We start from the raw sequence: 22931 nt of genomic DNA on the forward strand, positions 1-22931 counted from the left end.
TTTCCACTATGATTCTAGAAATTTTTATTTATAGTTAATTCTCAAATTTTATATAAACAAAAATAATAAATATTGACAATTATAACCGAAAAATGATGACTCTTTTACCAAAGCTCTAAACTGTGCTTAAAAGCTCATAATTTTTAAATTATACGGGATAATGTTTCAAGATTGAATTCCATAAAATAAATTTCTAATCATAATTATCCCTATCATTCTCGTCAAAACTTCATTTATATCCATTACAATTAATTACCTGAATTTTGCTCTTTGGCGTAAAACTATCATGTTTGTTAAAATTATTTTATAGCTAGTTACCTGAATCTCGCTCTTCGGCATAGAACTAGTTTGTGTGACTGCATTCGGGCATCGATCACTGAATTTAGTAAGTGCATCTCCGTATAGAGCAAAAGATCCTGCTGCTCCTGGCGGAGGAAGTCCGACGCCTCCGATGCCATCCTCTACCAGGCCTTCCTGCTCGGCGACAAGAAGAAAGCCGCTGAATTTATGAGGGACGTGGAGCGAGTGCGAACCTTGCAAACTCACTGAAAAAAAATAAATTATTCAGTAAATTAAATAACGTATACTTGAATATTATATTCGGGTATCGTAAACTAAATAACACTGCTCAAAACAAAATAAAAAACTTTTGTTAGACGATGGTCCAATTTAACCCGATACATGCTATATGTGTTTCTTCTCTCTATAAGCAAAATTTATTACAAGCATGATTTTTAATATCACGCTTCTTTCTTTCATGTTTTCTATCACAAAACTTTATAAAAGTCCAGGTATTTAATATCACAAAGCGATCATTATTGTTGCTATGCTGTAACTACGTTCGATAATCAATATTGAAGCGTTCTTTTACTTTCTGACAGACTTCTTATTTACAAAATAAAACAAAGGATCAGAGCGAAGCTTTCAAACAATAATATCCTTTTGAAGAGGCTCAGGTAAGAGCTCACCTCTTCGGGCGCTTTTTAATCAAGTTCGCGCAAAGGAATGATGTAATAAAATCAATTTGGAGTAACGTTTAAGAAACCTTACATACAATAAAAATAACAATAAAAGCTTCACGTTTATTATCAACGCAGGGGAAAATACTTATTTCTCTTATATACCCCTTAAATACTCACCCAGAGATACCTATATTTTATATACATATAAACTCAGCTAAATAGAATCACTGTAAACAAACTTTTATAATATTAATAAACAATATTTATAAAATATATATATATATAATTTGTTATGCTAAATGACATTTTATAAAGATTATTTCATTTTTTTTTAATTTCAATAATTATTACAACTGTTAAATAATTAACATGTAGCAATATTGATAAATAATAACATAAATTTAAATAAATAAGAGTGCAAAGGATAGAATTTACATGAAAATAATATCTGTAATATGATGATTTAATATAAAATAGAAGCAAATAGAAGTCCTTGCATTCATATTAGCATTATATTATGATAACATAAATTTAAATAAATAAGAGTGCAAAGGATAGAATTTACATGAAAATAATATCCGTAATTTGATGATTTAATATAAAATAGAAGCAAATAGAAGTTCTTGCATTCATATTAGCATTATATTATCAGCATATAACTGATGAATGATTAAAAAATTTATTAAAAATCTTATACTTAGTATTGAGAAAACTTAATAATTTTGCATTAAAAAGTAAGCAATTTAATTTGATAATATAAAACCTGACCTAAATATTTTTCCCAATTCCTTTGCATCATTTGAAAATATATTTCTTTTTCCTTGAATATATGTATATTAAAATATTTGAGATCAAAGTGTTATTCATAGGCAGGGACACCAAACATATATACGTTGTATTATTCTCATCGCATGCATTATGTAAGAGGAGAATATTTCGTATGCAAATGTCGAATAAAGTAAAAGAAAATTTGTCAAAAATAACCATATTCTCCACAAACGGAAAAGGAATTGAATAGAACTTTACGAACTTACAGAGGTGTAAATAAAATATACTCAATGCGAAGGAAAAAAGTTACTATTTATCAATATGTATTTCAGGATTGCTGTAAACATTATTTATTTTTAGAAAATGTGAGAAGGTCGTTGAATCCAATACCATAGCTTTTAATATCTACCAATGTAAAAGGTTTCTTCTGTCCTAAGTTCAAGAACATTTTCTAAATGAATCGGAACATTTGACATCACAAATGATTTAATATCGATGTTCGTTCAATCGAGAACTAAACAATAAATCATCGAACAACATCTGCCCTGTAAGAAGTTCGAAAGAAAGATTTATCAGGTCGAGGCGCCCCAGATATTTTCTGCAGAACAAAACAACACGTCAACATAGAAACCGGAACGCGGGTAAAACGAAATCGCAATTATTTCCAGGTTAACAAATGTTTGTTGAACAACGTTTTAGTGATAAAGCACAGGTTCTCAACGGTACCTACAGCCAAAAATATTATAATAAAAATCATAGTTTTGAATGAAATAAATGGATCTAATCTGTTAGAAGTTCTACAAATCTCAGATTCCATAATTATTAATTTCCGAGAGGAGAAGTTTATATTTTTGCCACAAAATTTCTAATTTTATATCTTCTCATTTTATTTAATTCTGAATCGTTTGACATGATTGAATAAAATATGTTTGTGTGTAAGTAAATCAACATTTGAGTTTTCGTCAACGTTATTTCTAACTTATTTATTTATTTATTATACATATATATATATATAATAATATATAAATATATTAATTTATTATATATATATTATTTATTATATATATATATATATATATATGTGTGTAAATAAGCCGAAGCTAAAACAGAATCACTGTACTCAAACTTCTATAATTTTGTTGCAATAAATGATATTTTATGAGTATTATTTTAAATTTTTGTATAATGAAGTCCTTGCTCTCATATAAGGAAAAGCATTGAAGTATCAACATTTAACTGATGATTGATTAGAAAAGATTGCTAAAAATCAACCTATTTACCTAATTTTGATAAAACTTAAAAATGTTGCATCAAAAAATAAACAGTTAAACTTGAATTTGCTAAACCAAATATCCTGTAAAATAAAATATTTTTGCAAGATCAGCTACGCCTTTTCTTAAATATATAATATTATAATAATCACCAAAATTTGTTCATATTAAGTTAAAAATGTGTTTAAAAGATTTCAGCCAAGTCATTTCCAAACAAATATTTGGAACCGATTTAAATAATAGAAAAATATTTGTAAGATTAGTTGAGAATCGTGTTGATCAGTTTTTCGTAAAAATCTAGGGTTAGTTTTAAAGTAAATAATCGTTAAGAAACAAGTTGTTTGATGATTTTTATGTTACGCTGTTAGATGATATATATAGCCTTGACAAACATCCAAAAATATTGAAAAAGTGGTTGATTTATAAAAATTCATCAAAACTTGGAATAGTGCGTCGTGCGCCAAAATTCCAACATTCTATTGTTACAATTTTAAAAGTAGTGAAATTTAAATTCTTATTGATTAAGTTGATTATTTATAACTCTCGGGTGACCTATAAATTTTTGAACCTGGAAATAAGTCAAAATTTCACTTACACCTTACATCATAAAATTATAGATATAAATTTAGCAGTTCTTGGGTAAATCTAAACCTGCTCCTGATTAAAAATTAAAACTGAAATAAATCTATAGAAAATGATAAAACGTCAATTTACGGCAAACAATCTGTTTCCATACACACACACATACACACACATAGTACACACACATACATACCTACACACATACTTTTTCCAAATTTGGTCTCATTCGATTCAGAAACGTGGAGAAAATATAAAATTAGCGAATCAAATTTTTTTATGAAAACAAAAACTTCTTCGGGAAGTTAATAATAATTCTACATATTGTTTGTAATAGTACTTGTGGAGTTTATTACATGTAAATAAGCTCTACAAGTCGAGAAAACTGTTTTGAAAGTATGTACTGTGAAAATGTCAGCTATACTTTACTTTTTATTTTGACGGTTCAATAAGATATGCTTATTGAATATAAGAATATATATATATATATATATATATATATATATATTGGGTTTCCCAGACCTTGACGTCATTAAGGTATTGGACCTTAATTGGTCTGTAAAAAAATTAGAAAAAATAATATCTCAAGTTATTTCAAAGTAACGAGCTTTTAAGTGCAATCAAGAGCTTTGGTGAAATTATGACCATTTATTGTGATAAATTTCTATTAATTCTGTTCATTTAAACATTAAAACGTTTTAAAACATTTTAAACTATAATATTTAAATTAAATTGCAAATTCATATACAAATTTACATCCCACCAGTAACAATATTTAATATAATAATTTATAATTATGTAAAGTATTTTCCAAAATATTGACTACCTTTGTTACACACGAATTCGAAGAAAATCGAATGAGTCGAACGCGTGTCTTCGACAGGCGCCCCCGGTGCGATGCCGATAAATCGACTCAGGGGAGACGGGAGCTTTTGCAATTATTTCTAAAGACATATTGCAAGAAAGTGAACTGAAACGTGCCCATGTAGCTAGAATACTGTGTTATTTATTGATCTTCAAATATTTCAAAAGGAGGAGGAAATGGGATATTTAAATTTTGACTGGGATACACGATACGTTACAGGAGCTGCTATGGAATTTAGTAATAGGAAGACATGGTTTTCTATGCGAATAATATATAATGGATCTAGTTTTCTATGCAAATTAGGTATAAATAATCATAAGCAAGTTTTTGTTAAAACTAAATATAAAGATTGTATTTTGCTGTAGGGAATGCAATACCGATGGAAAATTTCAATACCGGTATTTCGGTAATTTTTCATTTTAAAACCGGAATACCGGTAAATTACCGGTATTTTTATTACCTTAAACAAACGTAAACAAAATTCAAAGTTACTAGTACAAATATAAAAAATGTATATACCACTACAACTATATTCAACTGAACAATAAAATAAAACAATAAGTATATTTAATAATAATTTAATAATTTAACAAAAGCATATGCAGTTTAATCAATTCAATATCACTATAAAACTAACTTATGAGTACTAAAAACAAACTTATGAGCAAGAAAGACCAAAAACTCATAAAAGGTCATATTACATTATTATAATAAACTGTATTTTCTGTATCCGATGTGTTAAATTAGCATAATCTCCAATATTTTGAAAAAATAATTTCTCTACACTAATTTAAGATCGGATTCCTTATCGAGATAAATAATAAGTTATTATAATTGTTGAGTATTGTTATTTAAAACAATGTGATGCTTTCTATAGTATTTAGTATTGATCATAATTATTATATATAAAGTTAGAAAAAAATAAAGATTACGCAAGAGTAATCTGTGTGATATAAAATATTTTGGCGCAAATATCACTTAAAAAACCGTTACATTTTTACAAACATCATTATCTATCAGTCTATTTATTGTACCACGATATGAAGCTCTTTGGAAAGCAATAAATAGTCAGTTTAATGACGAGTTGAGATAATATTTGACATTTGTTTATCTTATAGAATCACTTGAAGATATAGCTGTTTTTGCGATTATGGAAATTAAAGATAAATTTGTTCAGAAAAACTTAAACTTTAGGGTATTATGTATTAAATAGCGCTTATGTAAAAATACTGAAAACACCGATATTTTTGGAATAAATATCGGTAAAAATACCGCCGAACAATCGGGCGGTTTACCGGTAATTCGGTATACCGGTATACCGGTATTGCATTCCTTATTTTGCAGCATACGCCTTTAGTTTGCTACAAAAGTTTCTTCTCTATTCAGAAGTGTATCTTAATTTAAATAAATTATTATCCTTATCTCCTTATTCCATAATAGCCCTTTAAACAGCTTCTAAATAACATTGTTGATTTACACTTCACTAAATCGCCTTCTCCTTTCCGAGATATCTTGGCCGAAACGATTTATTTCCCTTTTTCCTAATTATTTTCTTGCGCCACAGGCATCCATGTGTTTGGGCGATTTAGAAGAAACAACTTAACGGCGGCCAAGAGTGATAAGAGAACTGGCTTCGAAAAACATTGCAGGAAGAAAGATGCTTAGGGAAAATGGAGAGAAAAAAAAACAACAGGCCGTCTGATAAATAGTTGTGCGACACGAATCCAGAGTGAGAATATACGGGTAAAATTCCAGGGAAAATACAAACAGAGGAGTGCTTAAATATATAGCTCTAAGGAAAATGGGCGGGAGAAAATTCATTGTTTCAAAATACCGATCGAAACAAAAGGATATTGAGTGGGTGCGAAATACGAAGATCACATGGTGGTGATAACTTATCAAAATTTTAATCAAAAGCACACATCACAACATGCTTGTGTATGCTGCAATCCGGCAGAACTTATATAAAATAAATGATTTTATCGTCTGATCAAAAGCAGGGCATAAAGTTCTGCGAGCAAAAAAAATTTGTACATAATATGCATAATAAAAAATAGAAAGCAAGAAATATGTGTCAGCTTTCACCTTAGTGCGACATCGCCATCAAGAGATAAACGGCCATGTATCAATATTTTTAACAAAAGTATTTTTTCGTTTGAAGTTTATTTTGGATTTGAGCTCTGTTATTTAGTTTATAATACCCGAATATGTTTTCTAAGTTTACGTTATTCAATTGTTTCTTAAAATGTACTACACACTGGCAAAATAACAAAAGTTATTTATTATGTGTTAGGAACAATTTCTGATTCAATTAAAAAACTGAATCAAACAAAAGACTCTTTCGAATATGATGCAAACGGGTAATTAAATTAGAAATATACTATGAAGAAGATGCAATTTATTCACAATAACCCGTTTATTGTTCTGTTTTATGAATACTTAATTAGTGCTATAAAATAAATTCATACAAGAAGAAACAACAAACAAGAACTTAATATAATTTTATAGCTCTATTAAGTAAACTTGAAGCTTTGCTTGCGAGACTCATTCAATTTATTTGTTTTCGTTTTAATTCGAAATTGAATTTCACTTGAATTGCAGTATCAGAAACTGCAATTAGACCATGCAATCAATAAGGCAAGGCAAGCTTAATTGGACATAATAATTAATTATCGGTTTTGCAAATACAATAATTGCTGTTTGGCTTTTGATGTCAAACATAGCAGTGCGATATTTAACTTTTACAGCGGACTATAATTTTTATATGCATGTTTTGCAATTTTAATTGAATTTATGTACACACTATGAAATTTATCCCTTCGTGTGAAAATTCCTCGTTTGAAAATAAATCTGATTCATTACCTCCAAATGAGCATCTATCAAACGAATAAGGCGATGCCCCATTTTATCGACATTGGCAACAAATAAATTCCAAGTGATATAGGCAAGAAGTTTTCGATCCTTAGGCAGAAGTTTATAGCATTCGGCACTAATTCCTCGAAAGTCTTCAATTGAATTCAGTCTCTTTAAGCGTTCGTCTTCAGAATGTTCGAAAATTAAATTTCCGTTCTGACGTGGTTTTCCACTGGAGCACCAGGGTAAAAGGATACTTTATTTTGTGAAAAGAATGTAGAAAACCGAAATTACAATTTTTGTTTGGATTCCATTATTACTATACATACTTACTAACACACACATAAATATATATATATTTATTTATTTATGAATAATAGTATTGGATCGTGAAATGGAGATCTATTTATATACAATAACATGTTATTCTGAAGCCAATATGCTATTCTCAATATTAACTTTACTCATATCAAATCAGAGCTCGTTTTCCAATTATCAAATCGTATTGAGTCATGTATATTATGAATTGCTTTTGTATATCAATATCTATACAATATATATTATTTGATAAAATATAAGGTAGGGCGGAGCACAAAGATCCAATTCTATTTTCAGAAATTATACTTTTTAAACCAAACACGTATCAAATAGACAATTATCCAAATTAAATTAACAATTTAGATTTCCATTTAATTTGCAATTATTAAAATGCTATGTTACTATTTTAATAAAAAAAAATATTTGCTTCTTTTGTACATCATGGAGTAAAATGGAGAAAGCTAGGGTCAAACAAATACAATGCTCCATTCTAAATTTTAAAGAGATTTTACTAAATATTAGCAATATTATTTACGCAATGCAAAATAAAAACTTCATGAGCACATTTTTTACAAAAATAACACAGTGTGTAACCTTGATCTGGTATTTGATCAGAAATAATCATCACAATAACAATACATCAATTAATTTAATGTATTGCTTGTAAAATTATTTTTCTAACCTAATTTACTTTCTCATTTACTATTTTTTCATGGTTTATATCTTTGCCAATGTGAAGGTTTAGTTGATCCTATTTACCCCAACCACAATAAAATAATACATCTTATAAAACAATTGATTAACGTATACTTAAAAATCACATTCCGGTATTATAAACTAAATAATAGAGCTCAAAACCACCAATTCTGTTACCATACTAATAGAACTACAAAGTTCTAGTTTGAAATAAAAATACATACATAATTCAAATGAAAATTTCATTTACTAAAAGCTCACAACATGTAAGAACATTCGAGCTTGAAGAAGGATAAAATAGCGTTGCCATAACAACGCTATGTTATCATCTATATTACTGCAGAAATTTTCAAATAACGAATTTATTGATTAATTTTAACAGTTTCTATAGAAAGCACACGTCTCATATTCCTGAAACGTAGATTTTATTTCAAAATAAAAATATATATAAATAATTTGTTGTAAAAAAGTCTGATTTTTCATTTCATTTCAGAAATCTGCTCTGTTTTCAGAATCAAATATATTTGCTCACATGTTTTTGTACCTATTCGAATATATTTTTCCTGTGTCGCTCGTAAATAAAATACTATATCATCAGGCACCGAATAAGACATGTACCAGTTTAATGCACGGATCTAAAAGGAAAAGGACATTTTTACTCTGATGTACGTACGTTATTCCTTTGGACGTGTGAAAATGGACAAAAAGAAGCATGTACATTTGATTTACGACCCAAGATAATTTCAGATATGGCTTCTGTTAGGAGCAACACAATTTCTTAACTTTTATGGCATCAAACGACCGGTGGTCATAAAAGGTGTTTTATTTTTACGATTTCTCTGTATAAAGGATTTTAGTATCAAAACTTGAACGCGGTAAAAGAAAATTTTATAATGGTAAATAGACATTTTATGCCTATATCTTGGAACAAAAACATTATATATATTATGATGAAATTACGTTTGTTAACTTAATTTTATTATTGTTTAATTTTGACTTTCAGTACAGCAGACACTATTTTATATCTTATTACCAAGTTCTTGTACTAAGGAGCTTGCATCGCATTAAATATCCTTCGGAATATTTGCGATTATCAGGATGCGATTAAATATACAATTTATATCCCAAACATCTCGACAATCTCTATAAGGACTAAATCAGAGCTTACAGATGCATTTGTATTTTCGTAATCGGATCGAAACGACGGTAGAGGGAATTAAAATCCATCAGCGCACTATGAAATCTGCATGGTATTAAAAGATTGAAATAAACTACAAGAATAAACGTATTACGATGTTTTGTATTTGCAAATATTTATACCAAAATAGTTGTTATATATAAATCATACTTAACTTCAATTAAATTAATCAAAGGGATGCGAAAATACAGTCTTTTATAATATCTAATTAACAACATTTGTAGTAAATAAAGTTGGAAGCAGATTAGTATTACAAGCTTCTACAATTAAAACGTACGGAATAAACATTTTAAAAGGTTTCAAGAAATCTAAAAAATGTTCTAATTATAATGTTTGGAATAAAAATTTTAAAAGTTTTCAAGAAATCTAAAAAAATATCCTTAACTCAAATATTGCTATTTAGCAAAATACTAAAATAAACGATAAAAATTAAATCAATTGAATCTAAACAAATGCTAACTTTTTCAATATAATATGTAAATCAATTTTAAAATTAGTAAGCTTCAACCAGTCTACGAGACGGTATTTTTACCCGCTCCGCTTACAACGTGTTAATTAAAATTACTTTTGTTTTTTTTTATTACAATACATAACTCAGGACTAAATTTTATAAAATACCATTATACAAAAACATGCAAATAAAGTGCCAGGAAAAACTTTGCAGAAAAAAATAACTTTAAATAGATTTTTCTACGAAGATGAAACTAACCAAACTTTTATATGAACTATGAATTTTAAATTCAAAACTTCTAACACGATTATAAAAAGTGTGATAAATTCGTCACGTAGGGGTGTTGAAATATTTTCTCTGTGTAATACATACATATTAGGAAATGCAATACCGGTATATCGGTATACCGAATTACCAGTAAACCGCCTGATTTTTTTATGGTATTTTTACCGGTATTTACCCCAAAAATACCGGTATTTTTGGTATTTTTACATAAGCACTATTTGATACGTAATACACTAAAGTTTAAATTTCTCGGAACAAATTTTTCTTTGAATTTTATAATCGCATAAACAGCTTTATCTTTAAGTGATTCTATAGGATAAACAAATGTCAAATATTATCTCAACTCGTCATTAAACTAAATATTTATTGCTTTACTAAGGGTGGCTTTTTAAGTGACATTTGCGCTACAATATTTTATGTCATACAGATTACCCCTACGTAATCTTTATTTTTTTCTATATTTATACATAATAATTATGATAATTACTAAATATTTTTGCTTCTTATTACAATTATAAAATATTAATTTTCGAAAACGTTTTGAAGTTTGAAAATACTATAGAACCATCACCATTGTTTTAAATAACAATACTTAACAATTATAGTAACTTATTATTTATCTTGACAAAGTATCCGATCTTAAATTAGTGAAGAAAAATTATTTTTTAAAAATATTGGAGATTATGCTAATTTAACACATCGGATATAGACAATACAACTTAACGTAATAATTTAATATGATAATAATGATTAATAATGAGTTTTTGGTCTTTCTTACTCATAAGTTAGTTTCTGGTGAAAAGTACTCAATATACTTGATAGTGATAATGAATTAATTGAATTGGATATAATTTTGTTGAATTATTATTTAAAAAATAAATTTATTGCTTTATTTTATTGTTTTTATTGTTTAGTGGAATATAGTTGTAGTTGTATATACATTTTTTTTATAGTTGTACTAGTAATTTTCAATTTTGTTTACGTTTGTTTAATATAATAAAAATACAGGTAATTTACCAGTATTCCGGTTTTAAAATGAAAAATTACCGAAATACCGATATTGAAATTTTCCATCGGTATTGCATTCCCTAATACATATTAGTTGAAGAGTATTTTGTATTTCCAGAACATTGTATGAATACATTGTGCTCTTTATAGATTTTTTTAGTTTCACATTACACTTACAATTTTGGATAGCATAAAATAAATTATAATGAAATCCCGTGCAAATTTATTCTTGATAATCTAGAATTTCAACTCAAATTAATTTGAAAAATCCTAGAAATTTATTTCAACTATATATGTCCTTTCCCCTTGTTTCGCAAGCTGTCGTGGTCTCTCCGGGAACGACAAGAGCCGCAACAGATGTGCGAATGTTTTCGCGTAGAGTTTCGAGAGCGCCCTTTGCGCCCCCCGAGAGCGCCCCATTCAGAACAAGTTTAGTGGTTCGTGTCAGGCGGAATTCAACCGCATAAGCATTTTGTCGGTTGTCTGAAAGCATTGCTTCGATACCGAATGGAAAATTGAAATATTTGTCGAATGAGATATGTACTAGTGTTCTGATTTCCAATACCATCATCTACAGGGAACAAGAATTTTCTGATTAAATAACAAAAGCGGGGTAATGGATGCCTGTATTAACGTATTGGTGCCAAAGTTGAAAACTATAAAATATGCCTATATAAATGTAATCAGGATTTATCAATCTATTTTATGAATAAAAAGGAAGAAATAAATTTTAATACCATTTTCAAGAAAATCTTCAAATCGTCTCCTATTTCCAATTTCAGATTAATATTTTGAAAAAATGCTCATTTTTCTATCTTGTTCTGGCTAATTTATAATTTTTCTGAATGAATTATATCAATTAAAATTTTATATTTTCCTATTAAAATCCTTGTTAACTTCCAGTAGGGTAAGTTTTTGTAATGGGCCGAAAATCGGCATTGAAAATTTTTACATTTCTCGACGTTTTGAAGGTTTCTGAACATTTTGGCAAACCTCAGAAAAAATGGATGTGTGTGTGTATGTATGTATGTATGGATACAAATTTCCAGTCACATTTTCGGGCGCACGGATCAACCGATTTGAATGATTCAAAAAACATTCGATTCCTATCGATAGGGAAAAGAGCTGATTAGTTTTTGGCAAAAGCAAGTCCAGCCGTTTCGGGGATACGGAGCAAAGAGTGCAGAAAATAGAAATCGACTTTTTGAGAGAATGTAGTATCCGATTTAAATGATCTAAAAAACAGTCAATTAGTAATGATTGGGAGAAGTGTTTATTAGTTTTTAGCAAAGGCAGGCCCAGCCATTTCGAAGATACGGAGCTAAATAAGTAAAAAATGGCAGTTTTTGAAAGAACTAAACGTCCGATTCAAATGATTTCTGCTCGTCTCAACAAAATAATTGATTTTGGAAAAAAAAAATTGTTTCAATTTTTTTTTTCTTTTAATTTTTTGTATATCGAAAATAATTCAGATTTTATTTTTAATTCTGACTATAGTCCTAATATACTTTAAACAAATACTTTCAACTTTGCAATTCAGTTTATATAATATTTATAAATATTAGACAATGTTACAATATTTATAATAATCTATTTGAAAACATTCAGTATTCCTCGAACATTTCGTTACGGTACGGGAAGATCCAGCAATTTGCCTTAAGGCACGATGCCACCCACACCACTAGTTTTTCTGAATGAATTATATCATTTAAAATTTTATATTTTCCAATTAAAATCCTTGTTTTTTTAAAAAAAATTGCTCACGTTTACACACATTTTACTCAATTTGAAATTACCAAGTTAAAACCATGGACTATACTATCCACGCTTTTTTTAAAGACATTTTACTCAATTTGGATATGATATCATGTTACAATCATAACCATTAGAAAAATAAGAAGAAATTAATTTACACACACACACACACATATATATATATATATATATATATACTTTTTTTTCAATTACTCACGAAACATTTATTTTTAAATTCCGACGTCTTTACCAAAAACCGTATTAGTGATGTAATTTTTAAACCATTTAAACTCTCGTTTCCGGAGTTAGTAAATTAAGCTCGCAAACGGATTTTAATGGAGCTTAATAGTTCTGATGAGCGATAATGCTAAATATATGCGCCAGTTGCAAGCAAACTCTAAACTATTTAAAAATAATTTCAGTAAAGTTGCTTTCTGGGTTGTTTGCGGAACAAACGATTATATTCAATTCAATTTTAACTATATGCAAATATATTGCAAAGTTTGTTTTTGAACAGTCGTAGGTAGAGAAGTATTATGATCATTTACCGCTTGGAAATAGTAAATTTTAATTGATCATTATTTTATGATATGAAGTTTGATTGGTTCGTTACTAAAAAAAATTGTATATTTTTTAAGTTATACTAGGTTGAATGTACATACTTTGGTTTATACGAACTATTTTCGTAGTTACGAGAAATGAACTTTAGTGTCTATTACTTCCACACTTTATCAAAGTATATCCATAATTCAATAACTCCGTACTGATTCTTAATATCTATTTCAAATGTTTCTGCCCCATATTCCGATATAGCGAAAACTTTGCTATTGCGAAACCGTTAAACAGAGCTCTGAAAATTGCAAACGTTTAAAGTCGAGGCAAAGTTTGCTATCAGATAATATGTACGGTAAGAGTTTTACAGCGCCCGAGGGGTTTATTGAACCGCTGTTTGCAATTTATATAAGGGTTCATAGATTTTCATTGTTAAGAATATTGCCTGATATAGAATTCGTATGCATATAAGATACACCGAAGCACAACTTAAATTAATTTTAAGTTAAATGTTTGTAAACTTTAATTTCAAACTAATTATAAATGGACGCAGTTCTGATATCTATTTTGACTTAGGAAGTCAAAAAACGTTTTCAATTGAAAACATCCCTTCACGGGCATTGCTGTATCCTGTATTAAATACTAGTAATACATAGATGATCACTATTAGATAAATTTTTATAATAAAAAAATCTTTCAAATATAGATAGGTCAGGTTGTCATATAAATATAGCGTAGAACTTGGTGCACAAAAGCTCCTTGTACAGAGTTCATAATAGTTGTGAAAAAATGTGAATAAAAAAATATTAGTTCGTTACACTGTTATTAAAGAATTATTTTCCAAAAAAATAACACTTCTAAAGCAGTAAAGGAGTAACGAACTATATAACAAAGTTGCATATTTATCAGATTTGTCGACCATGACGATTTTATCAGTTTGAAACAAGTATTGCTTTGCTATTATTAGAATAGATTTCTGGTGAAAAATTCAGGAAAATTCTGGTGAAAAATACTTGCGATTCAAATTAATTATTATCAAGCATGAAAATATCAAAATCTGCAGTAACGGATTTAAAATATAGGAATACAACTTCATAGTTTTTTGAGGTGGTTTATTCCCTTATATTAAAATTATTATTTTTCTTTTCTTGTTTGTTTTTCTATTTTTGTTTGAATATATTATTTGCCAATGCATTGAAATAAAATATACTAAAAATTGCAAGGGATTGAGAACACAAATTGTATTTGTTATGGCGCATTTCGTGGATTATCAGTTTATTTTGAATGTTTTAACTCTTTTTTAACATAAAAAATGCATAATTATTGGTTCAATATAATTGTTTTTTTAACTTAATAGTTGAATAGAGAATCACGAAATTAAAACACATACAAAATATACAAAAATCTTAAATAAGGCACATACCATATCCAATGAAGGTAGAATATTTAAAAATAAAAAAATAGTTAAAAATAAACAAAAAATGTTTTTAAAAAAGAGGTTTCTGATTGAGAAATATGAAAATCTACTCTTCTATAACAAACAATAACAAAAAAAAGAGTGCGCGTAAGGATCACACGCGATTGAAGTAAAACTTTTAATATTGTATGAGTAGGCAATTAAGATAAAAATAAAAAAAAACATCATATTTGAATTTTTAAAATCATCTTTTAATAATCACATAACATCAATAATAATAAGATCTCCTGAGCATCGGCACAGCTGTCCTACTGATATTAAGAGTTTGAATATGATGTGAAGCTTTCTTCCTAATTTTGTTACCTATCTTACCGGGAAATTCAAACCATAAACGTAGAAGTACATCATTATCGCCATGTTCTATGTACACTAATTTTCCTACACAACCATTAGCTAAGCCATCACTTACATCGATATTAGTTGTTATTATGTAAAATTTATTCAGAACTAAAATTATTTCATACGGCAAACCCCCGGTATCAATAACCGATTTTTGTGAAACTGCTGACGAATGTATGATTGTTGATCTGTCGCATGGCAACCTACACAAATATCCGTGGCAGTAGATATTATTTTGTCTTCAACGAGATTCAATATAAATTTATTATATTCCATGACACATTTATTCTCTAAGAAAAGTCTTATTCCACGAGGACATAATACAGCAACCTCTTCTTTTGTAAAAAAAACGTGATTCAATTAATGCAAGTTCATATAGGGTTTAGCGCTCGACTTACGCATGACATGACGGGAGTGGATACTCGCGACATCAGCGCTTACGGCGTCGTAGTGTTCAACTTCACATTGGCGTTTATGTTGCATTTGTACGGATTTACACCCGTGTAGCCTAAAGAAATTTTTACACCCATATCGCGCCTAAAGAAGTTTTACTTCAATAAAAAAAAAACAAAAATAATAAAAATTTACAAATAAAAGTACCTGCATACCATCTCCACAAGAAGTGCAATATTTAAAGTAAACACGTTTTTGACAAAATAGGCTTTTAGTACAGTAAGATAAATTAATAAATGAAAAACTAAATCTTGCAATAAATATCGTTGTAAAGAAAAGTTAAATATTAATAGTTTAACAGCATGACATCGGTGATATAATTAACGATAGATTTTGTTTTAAGTTTACATCTATCAAAATGTATATTATATATTGAATTTAGCACTATTTATTAGAATGTTCTATATAATGTTAAATAAATCAATTTATTTCTAGAATTTTCTCTATATTTTTTAAATAGACTTTTAAATTTACTCATCTGTAGAATAACAGATGAGCAAGTAATATAATATAAATCTAATAATATCCGATGCACTTGATTTCGATATTGCATTGAATTCTTCTCGAAATGCAATTACAGTCGATGTGATAGCTTATAGCACCGGCACCGGCACCGGCTGTTGTCTAAGTCAGTATAATATAATCGTATAATACAAAGATAATACAGTGCTCATAAAGGCATATATAATGTGTTGTTCAGTAGAGCGTGGTATTGAATTCAGCTTCCGGACTGATGGCTTCACTTGTATTGAAAACGTAGCGCGCGTCTGCTACGCCGTAGAGCCTGACACCGTCGGAATAGACGGAGAGCACGAGAATAACATTTATTTTATGAAATGCAGTTTGGATTCGTTTTAATATTGTTACTGCTCCAAAAATGAATAATATGACTGTGTATCGATTCTCATTTAAATATCTGTGATATAAAGTTATCATTTCGTATTTGTGATATCAAGGATAAATTGATGTCGTATCAATTCCTGTGCAAACTTATCACTTTACGTTATTTTATGCAGCATATGTGTATAATTTTTCAAATAATTAGCAACCTATTCTTCTAAATAGAAAAAGTTAAACAAAAAATTGTTTGCTAATTATACGTTTCGACACTCGATGTGTGCCACTATTTAACTTAATTAACTTAAAACACTCTTATTATTTTTTAAAAATATATTTTTAAAGCATCAATAGGAAAAACGACACGACTAAAAAATTTAAATCAAAAACTAAATGTGAGGGTATAAAGCCTGGTAGGTAAAAACATGCTTATCTGTTGATATCGAAACTGATTTTTAATTATTTTTCATTATATATATATTTATATATACAAGCACATGTATACAATATTTGAAATAATTAGCAGCCTATTCGTCGAATTTTACAAAGTTTATTCCTTGTTGATTATAGGTTTCGACACCTGATGTGTGCCGTCATTTAGCAAATCATACCAGGACAAAAATAAAAACTTAAAACACTAATAATAGTTTTAAAGAAACATTTCTGAAACTTCAATATATAAAACGAAATCAGAAACTTTTTTATAATCCGTTATGTATAATAATTACAAAATCTAATAATATATAATTATCAACCTCACGAGACAGAAGTCTGTTTACAGTAAAAAAACCTGACTTAGCTGTTTTATATTTTTTCTACGTTTAAAGTCATTTCAAATCATTTGATACAAAACTTGCTAAGTGTATTTTATCTGTATCTGGTCCGAAATTTGAGCTTGCCTTCACCGATTTTAAAAATTTAGAAGCCATTTGATAGTTTTTGAAACTTGATGAATTTTACCCGATGATTAGCTTAGTCGTTTATTTACAATTAGAAGAATTACAAAAATCTTGAACCGATTTTTAAACCGAGCCAGTTTGTTTTTCATTTGTTATTCAAGGTTCATGTTTATTATGTTATGTTAGTGTTTTATTTTTAAAAATTCATCAAAGTATAGTGAGCTATGACAAAATTTTAAACTCCTATCGTAACAATTTTAAAAATTGATAAATCTAAATTTGTATTAATAATATCGACTATTTACACATATCGAAAATTTCTGAAACTTGACTTAAGACATTCCACTTATACATAGTTTCTAATTAGATTGGATCTCAAATATTTTATAATGATGTATTTTGGGTTATTATTTCGTTCTCTTTATATATGATAAATTGAGGAATATAGGTTTCGAAAGCAAACTTGGAAAAATTTTGAATAAAACAATTTAAAAAAAAACTACATAAAACAATGACTATGTGTTTGTGCAACTTTACTATGTAACAAAATACATTTATATATTTATATCACTTTAATAATGTTATTTATTTTTATCATTTGGCTTTCGACTTTGCACGAAAATGGTATGATTCACGTGACCACATAACAAAAACATGTTCATTATCACAAGGTTTTGAATTACATTTGAATTTATTCGAAATTTAAATAAATATGAAAATGTGAAAACAAAAGTTTTAATGAGTAATTACTAATTTCGTTTCTGACAAAGATTTGCATGGTTAATTAAAATATTAATTAATTATTACAACATAATGGACTAAATACAATAAAACATGAACAATTAAATTAATTTGGACTTGAGATTCAAATATAAAAATATATATTATATTTTTATACATATTTTTATACATATTTATTAGATAGATATTTGAGAATAATTATTCACTAATTCAACTGGGACTTGAGTTTCTAATACCAAAATTTATAGAATATTCAGAGATATTTATTTAAGAGTTATTACGTATTTCTTAGATAGATATATTCTTAGACAGAATACTAAAATAAGTTGAAAAATATCTCTGTAAAACATATACATGAAATAAAAAAAATATATTCAATTGAAATTTAATTTCAAATATGGAATTTAAAGACTATTGTTGAGAGTATATATTTAGTTATGCTTACTTTATTAGTAAGATAATGTTTTAAAATATATGGTACAGATCGAATGTTTATTGAACCATTGAAACCGATCGAGCCGTGCGCCCGAAATCGTCTATGAAATTTTGTATCCGCACAAAACACATACACACACACATGCATCAAATTGGACTTCAATATTAAATTTAAAATTCCTAGACTATTGTTGAATGTATATTATATATTTATGATTAATTTCTTTGTACGATTAACAAGTTCACGCCGGCGTGGGTACCGGCGAACCGCACGAGATTGTTTTACCGGGCGGCGCTGGCCACCCGTATTTCGAAGACCATAAGCACGCGTCGCCTCACAGTAAAACATACCAAACCAAGCATACCCGTCGTGAATGTGTCAAATATGTCCTGGTACAAGTTGAGTAAGTAATCTCTACCAACTCTCTACTAACTTTCCATTTTGACACCATTGTCGTAATCCTTTCACGAAGGCAGTTAGTTGCCTATCTCTCGCGTGCCATTGAGCAGGACCGCCGCTGTGTAGTGGGCCATCTGCGAGCGTTAAGCGCCTGCCCTCGGGCAACATAAAATAGAACAGAAAATTTCTGCGCGAAATGCTTCAAGAATCGCGATAATTCGAGCATTCCAGAAGAGAAGAGGTTAATTCGGAGAAAATCAGTTTTTCGGGCTGAATTATCCGAGATTGCAGATTGAAACATGAGAAAGGACACATGACTAAGGATAGATTAAAATATGAGAAAGGACATCATATAGCATGCTGATAGTAATTAGGGTTTGTCGGTTTTCAAAAACCGGTTTTTGGCGAAAATTATGGAATTCGAAAACCGTTTTTTTTAGCGAAAAAAGTCGGTTTTCAATGTAGAAATGGAAAATGACAAATGTAGCCAAATATAAAAGATAGACGAAAGCGTTTTAATTCTTGAAATCATATCGGTTCAATAGCATTTGATATCTTATCAGTCTGCAATGGTTCCCAGAAAGGTTTTGTAATATTAATTTAGATTTTTATACCAGTGTATATATTAATTAAATCAGTGTGGCTTCTTCTTGAAGAAGTAACTTCCTCTACTCAAACTTAAAAGAAAAAGAGTTTTAAACCCTAGAAGCCACAAATAAAAGAACAAAAAATTTAGGCTTTAAAAACAACTAAGCATAATTTGGTCGCAAGTGTGAGATTATTTTCTATTTCTGGAAATTTTGTGAGTGAACAAAGGACACGTCTAAGTAGCAATTTGATAGACATTCTCAGTTTTTTGAAATCATATTTTATTAAACAAAAAAACAATTAGAATGTTTAAAATTAATTTATAGACAACACCCAATTGTTTTTAAAACTAAAATTGATATCAACAAGTATGTATCAACAAGTATCTAATATTTTTCAATTTAATTTTAATTTAATGAATGTTTTTTATTTAAAACTGTATTATTTTTATTTAGTCGAAAACTTTCCTTTCACTATCATAAAAATATTTATCTGTTCTCATATGTGAAAATGATGCATGATTAACAAATAATCATTTTCAAAGTTATTTAATCCAGATCAACTATTTGTTCTTTGCTCTACTAATTAAAATTAAAATAAATTTGTTTACTATTCATAAAATTGAACATCGAATAAATTCATACAAAAGCTGCTTTAAATCACACTAAATTTGCGATAATTTTTTTTTGTTATTACAGAATAATTGAGCAAAAATTTATAAGAAATTCGAAAACCTAGTTTCTGGGAAATTTACAATTTGAAAACCGATTTTCTGAAATGTCGGTTTTTGTATAAACCTGTTTGTGATATAGTAACTTGCATTTGAATGGTATCATACGTGTCGATACATTACTGCTGGTTCCAAGTATTTTTGATAAAATGAAATTTTTGAAAATTTTTAAGCCATGAGTATATATCTCTATACGGAAGTAACTTTTGCAACATAGAGAGTCACTTCATATACCTAGTAGAAAACTTTTCATATTTCATAAATATATTTTATTTCCCATGCTTGTTTCTCTTATACCTATTTATAAATACATGAGTACAAAACAAGTTAAAAAAATATCATACAGAAACGTTTCCAAAACAAGATATCTCATGACAATATCATTTCATTTCGAATAAACATAAAAAAGCACAGCACAGAAATGAAAGCATTTCCTTTGTAAAAGCTTTATCAGACCATTTGTGCTGCTGCCTGCTCCGGAGCAAGTTTAAAGCAAAGCTGAATACATATAATAAAGGGGTTAGCTGTTGAGTTTGCAAATATCAGTTCGACTTCCGGATAACAAAGAAAGTTTCGACGTACAAAGACATGGTATTTCCCAAAAAAAGGAAAATGTGAATGCCGCGAACTTTAAAATGAGCGGAATCTTATAAAAACATCCGTGGTAACTTGAAAGCTCTATTCTGGGAGAATATGGAATTCTTTCGGACAAGTATGCAAGTATAGAAATACCTTAACTTTTTGCTGAATTTTGAATATAATATTATATAGAAAGATTTTTAACACGAATCGGTCAAAAGAAACTTGTTTAGTAAAAAAACGATCACTAAACTTTTTAACTAATAGTATACTAAATATAATATTTATCCCTCAACTTGTGTAAATAAATATGCAAACTAGTAAGGCAAATTGCTGGAACTTCCCGTACCGTAATTGAAAATCTTGGTACAGAACCCATAAAAATTTACACAAAATGTGTACACATTATTAAAATTTCCTTAAAATATATGATAATTTGATGTACATATGTCCAATTAACATTTTGACTGCCAAATGACATTTTTTAAAATTATTTTTATTGAGAGTCTATAACCGCTGAACCTGCCTTCCCAAAAATTTGATCAATTCTTCATCTTGTCAATACAAGTAAAATGATTTTTGAATTATTAAAATCGAACGATCCGTTTTCTTAAAAACTGAGTTACTGTTTTAGCACTTTTTGCCCCGTATCTTCGGAACGGCTAGACCTGCCTTTGCCAAAAAACTAATCAGCACGTCTCCTTATCAATACGAATCGAATGTTCTTTGAATTATTCAAATCGGTTGATCGGTGTTCCCGAAATCGTCAACGAAAAGTTGTATCCGCACAAACACACACACATAAACATACATCCATTTTTTCTAAGGTATGCCAAAATATTCAGAAACCTATGAAACGTAAAGATATATAAAAAATTTTATTTTCGATTTTTTTGCGATCACTATAACTTACCCTACGGGAAGAGAAAAAGCATATTTCTCTTATTTATATTTTTGCCCAAATCTGTGTCTTGTATTTTTATGAATATATAGAATTGTGGCCAGTTAAGCTAATAAAATTTCTATTTTTCATGAATATAATCTTTTGGAAATAATCCAACTTCTCTTCGAAGCCAGAAAGAAACTTGTTGAATATATGTAATTTAAAAAAAAATTACATATAAATACATTTATTGTCAGAAATACGTAGTTTTTATAATAAATACACAGAAACCAGAATATGATCGCGCATCAGAATTTTTCCTGTTTTTGATTAAGCATTTCTTCTAAATAATTTATTAAAAACTTTATTCATTTATATAATAAACTGTTGATATTCATATACAATACATTATATTTATTATATTTATTGTATAACAATTTATTTCATTAGTTAGTGAATTCAAATAAACAGTATATAGCATATTTCAGGTAGTAATGGATAAGATATTATTAACATATGTTTTTTGTCATTAGGAACTTCAGGTTACATTAAAATATGAATTCAAAATCAATAGTCAATTTTCAAAATTCCTATCAATGTTCAGTAGATTTTATATTTATAAAATCTTATTTTTCCTTCAGTTTTACTTGCTGCCCATTTCAGGACAAGTGTAAAAATTACTTTATAACAAAAAATATTTTTATTGCCCCTGTGGCGTATCTTGAAAGAAATTGATATATAACAACTATTAAGTATTCCCAACATGTATTGCAGTATTTCACAAAGTAAATTTCCAAGTGAATAGAGTTTGAATAATTTCAGATTACGATTACGTATATATCGGTACGTGAGTATGATATTCTATATTGAGCGAAACGTCTTGTAATGTAATATACATGCACTTAAAACTTCCGTAGCGTTACCTAGTTTTTGATTTATTAAAACTTTGCCAACGAAATACATTAAGGATAACGAGTTTGCGAATTCAACAAGAGAATTAAATTTTATG

The 22931-nt window shown here is 28.3% G+C and overlaps 1 protein-coding gene across 1 annotated transcript in view; it reads right to left on the reverse strand.

The window, feature by feature from the left end:
- LOC113373429 overlaps nucleotides 1-22931 on the reverse strand; it is a 139926-nt gene that overhangs the window by 17040 nt on the left and 99955 nt on the right. Inside the window, exon 3 of the mRNA XM_026613724.1 lies at nucleotides 257-545. Within this exon, the coding sequence (XP_026469509.1) occupies nucleotides 257-545 (289 nt within the window). The remainder of the gene's footprint in view (nucleotides 1-256; nucleotides 546-22931) is intronic.

Source organism: Ctenocephalides felis, unplaced genomic scaffold (genome assembly GCF_003426905.1).
Source record: "Ctenocephalides felis isolate EL2017-DRISC unplaced genomic scaffold, ASM342690v1 CF-g0.4_SCAFFOLD_01604, whole genome shotgun sequence".
In the NCBI taxonomy this organism is placed as follows: Eukaryota; Metazoa; Arthropoda; class Insecta; order Siphonaptera; family Pulicidae; genus Ctenocephalides; species Ctenocephalides felis.